We start from the raw sequence: 3,631 nt of genomic DNA, 5'->3' as shown, positions 1-3,631 counted from the left end.
TCAGCTCTGTAGTTCAAGAAAGGGCTGAAAGGACTGGTGTTTGGATACCCTACAATTTGACCATTTGTAACCCTAATCTTCTGTTGGAGTATTTTTTTTTTACCCTCTTTGAACTTTGCTTCTTTAAAAACACCAGTTCTGTCTGGAGGAATGGGCCAAAATTCCAGCTACCCAAACAGTTAAACAATTTAAAGGCAATGCTACCAAATATTAACAAAGTGTATGTAAACTTCTTACCCACTGGGTATGTGATGAAAGAAATAAAAGCTTAAATAAATAATTCTCTCTACTAGTGTTCTGACATTTCACATTCTTCAAATAAAGTAGTGATCCAAACTGACATATGAATGTTTTTTATGATTAAATGCCAGGAATTGAGAAAATCTGAGTTTAAATGTAATTGGCTAAAGTGTATGTAAACTTCTGACTTCAAATGTATGTCTACTAATTTTTGGGGAGGAAAGAAAATACAAATACAAATTTCACACAACACTCTTTGGGTAGCAAGTTAAAGAAATATACTAGCTAAAATATATACATAGTCAAACCTATGTTTATCCTATGTTGTTGGAAACTGAAATAATAATCGAATTCTGTGGATGGGTAGTTAGATATACTATCCAATAGGCTATCCAATAATTAGAATGACATTTTAGAGAAAAGAGAGTTTTCCCTGTTCGCCAAAATATTTGTGGATTACTTGACACAAGGCCTAGTATCAAGTATGAATGTGTCTTATCACATAGCAAACAATGGCTTTAAATAAATAAATAGGCTACATAGATGAAGATGGCCATTTAAAATGCCCGCGTTTTCATTACCAGATCATAGTCTGTGACATTCTGTTACATGGAGGTAGCAAAGGGTTAAAAGTCGTCAGATTCCTCCTCCTACGTAACTCTGTTTAGCCTACATAAACAAACGTGAAATATTTCTTTCTTTCATTCTTCTCCGTCCCGTGATTGCGCCGGAGGTTTCGCGCATCTGTGCAGAGATGGACAAGAGTCACGGGGACGCGTCGGACCAATTTCCCGAAATTATTGAGCTCAATGTCGGAGGGCAAGTTTACGTTACGCGACACTCAACTTTACTCTCCGTGCCAAATTCTCTACTTTGGACCATGTTCAGTCAGAAAAAACCCACGGAACTTACAACGGACAGCAAAGGGCGCTTCTTTTTGGACAGGGACGGCTTTTTGTTCAGATATATTTTGGATTACTTACGGGACCAGACTCTGGGTTTGCCCGACTACTTCAAAGAGAAGGCGAGCCTTCTCAGAGAGGCAGAATATTTCCAACTTCAAGACCTGGCGAGACGCTTGAGACCGGCGGTTAGTAAGGAGAACTCTATCAGCGAGGAGGTGTGTCACAGCTACCCGGAGGAGACTGCGCTCTCCAGCACGGTCGCCGGTAGCAGTATCTCCTGCACTAGCCCTCGCTCGCCGTCTGTAGACGCGAGGAAAATCGGCTACATAACAATAGGTTACAGGGGGTCCTATACCATAGGACGAGACATCCAACAGGATGCCAAATTTCGGCGGGTGGCGAGGATCACAGTGTGCGGCAAAACGTCTCTGGCCAAAGAGGTTTTCGGGGAGACTCTGAATGAAAGCAGAGACCCCGACAGACCCCCTGAGAGATACACGTCTCGGTATTACCTTAAGTATAATTTCCTGGAGCAAGCCTTCGACAGGCTGGCTGAGTTGGGCTTCCACATGGTTGCTTGTAGCTCCACGGGCACCTGCGCGTACGCGAGTAGTGACCCCAACGAGGATAAAATCTGGACGAGTTACACCGAGTATGTGTTTTGCAGGGATTGAAGTGGACTCTGTGACTCTGTGACTGTGAAAGTGTAATGCCAGACGTTACGCACCGCATTAATGTGTGGTTTTATGCCACAATGCCAACATGTAAATTCAAGTTAGGGACCTTTTAAAGTTGGACAGACGTTTTGTGCATAGGTGTGTGTGTGTGTGTGTGTGTGTGTGTGTGGCGTGTATTTATCACTTTGTGGGGACCAAATGTCCCCATAAGGATAGTAAAACCCGAAATTTTTGACCTTGTGGGGACATTTTGTCGGTCCCCATGAGGAAAACAGCTTATAAATCATACTAAATTATGTTTTTTGAAAAGGTAAAAATGCAGAAAGTTTTCTGTGAGGGTTAGGTTTAGGGGTAGGGTTAGGTTTAGGGGATAGAATATAAAGTTTGTACAGTATAAAAACCATTATGTCTATGGAAAGTCCCCATAAAACATGGAAACACAACGTGTGTGTGTGTGTGTGTGTGTGTGTGTGTGTGTGTGTGTGTGTGTGTGTGTGTGTGTGTGTGTGTGTGTGTGTGTGTGTGTGTGAGTAATCATTTAATAACAGTTATTCCTAGGATGCATATGTCTTAACCAACCACTGATGGTAATTATCAGTGTTCAGCTAACAGGCTGGAAGCTCAAACATAGTGTCAGTGATATCACATTTTGAAAAGGTTTAGGATAATCATTTGTGAAACAAATCATTTTTTCTAAAACTCAAATTCTTCTTCTTTTTTTTTTTTATATTAAAAGTTCCTTAAATTCTTTAATTGAATGGTATTCCATTTAATTCTACAAAACAAAAAAAGAAAAACATAACATCAGCTTTATTAAATATAATCTTCGTAGCAATACCCTCAACAACAAAAGTCAGATAGCATCCTATTCCATAATAACTAAATACTGTATATACTCTGCTTTTTACTGAATCTGTATACCTCATACTTCTTAAACAATGTCTGAAGATAATTCAAGTTGTTTATGTGTTTCATTGTATCAAACCTTTAACTCTTCACCATGATGTCTGTCAGCTTCACACACAGAATAAACTAATCATGAAAGATATACATGCTTGAATGGAGACTCTGAATGCAGTAGCTGTATGACATTATATTTTGCTGCGAAACAAATTATATGAGTGGCACACTGTATAATTAAATTACACACATATTGTTGGTATCAGATTATGTGACAATTTTTGAGTGGAAGCACATGAAAGTTACATGGACAAAAAAGCTGCTTAGTGTGAAAATATAGTGTGAGAGGTTAAGGCACACTTCCTCTAAACCACACTTTATGTTCTGTTACAGATCATGTAAAAAAAAATATTGTAAAGATCGCAAAAAGTTTAGTGGGTGGGGGCTCTGAAAAGAGATCTGAGTGTAGAAGAAACTCTGTCTGGCCTGAGGAAACATGAGGATTTGGAGACAGAGAACAGGAACTTGGCCTGTCTTTGCCAGTAGTCCTGTGACTATGGCTGCAGTACACACACACACACACACACACACAAACAAACTTGTTTTTATATCATTGTGGGGACTCCATAGACTTCCATGCATTTTTTTTTATTTTATATCTAACGATAATTTCTATCCCCTAACCCTACCCCTAAACCTAACCGAAACTACCCCTAAACCTAATTTCATAAAAATTTACTATGTTTACAAAGCCATTTCCCTCATGGGGACCGCTGGCTGTTTTACTATCCTTGTGGGGACATTTGGTCCCTACAATGCAGTATAAACACACACATACACACAAACATACACATATACACACAACACACACACACACACACACACACACACACACACACACACACACAC

At 39.6% G+C, this 3,631-nt stretch overlaps 1 protein-coding gene across 1 annotated transcript; it reads left to right on the top strand.

Annotated features, from left to right (window-relative positions):
* The first annotated feature begins 956 nt into the window (after positions 1-956).
* Positions 957-2,341, top strand: kctd12.2 (potassium channel tetramerisation domain containing 12.2). The gene has a single exon (XM_052137596.1). It carries the CDS (start codon positions 995-997, stop codon positions 1,817-1,819), a length of 825 nt encoding a protein of 274 aa, XP_051993556.1. The 5' UTR covers positions 957-994; the 3' UTR covers positions 1,820-2,341.
* Positions 2,342-3,631: the final 1,290 nt, after the last annotated feature.

The sequence above is a fragment of the Xyrauchen texanus genome, chromosome 11 (genome assembly GCF_025860055.1).
Source record: "Xyrauchen texanus isolate HMW12.3.18 chromosome 11, RBS_HiC_50CHRs, whole genome shotgun sequence".
NCBI classification, from domain to species: Eukaryota; Metazoa; Chordata; class Actinopteri; order Cypriniformes; family Catostomidae; genus Xyrauchen; species Xyrauchen texanus.
This window is presented reverse-complemented; position numbering and strand designations above follow the sequence as displayed.

Excerpts from the sequence above, each read along its gene's own strand:
- kctd12.2 (XM_052137596.1), top strand. The coding sequence starts at position 995 with ATGGACAAGAGTCACGGGGACGCGTCGGACCAATTTCCCGAAATTATT.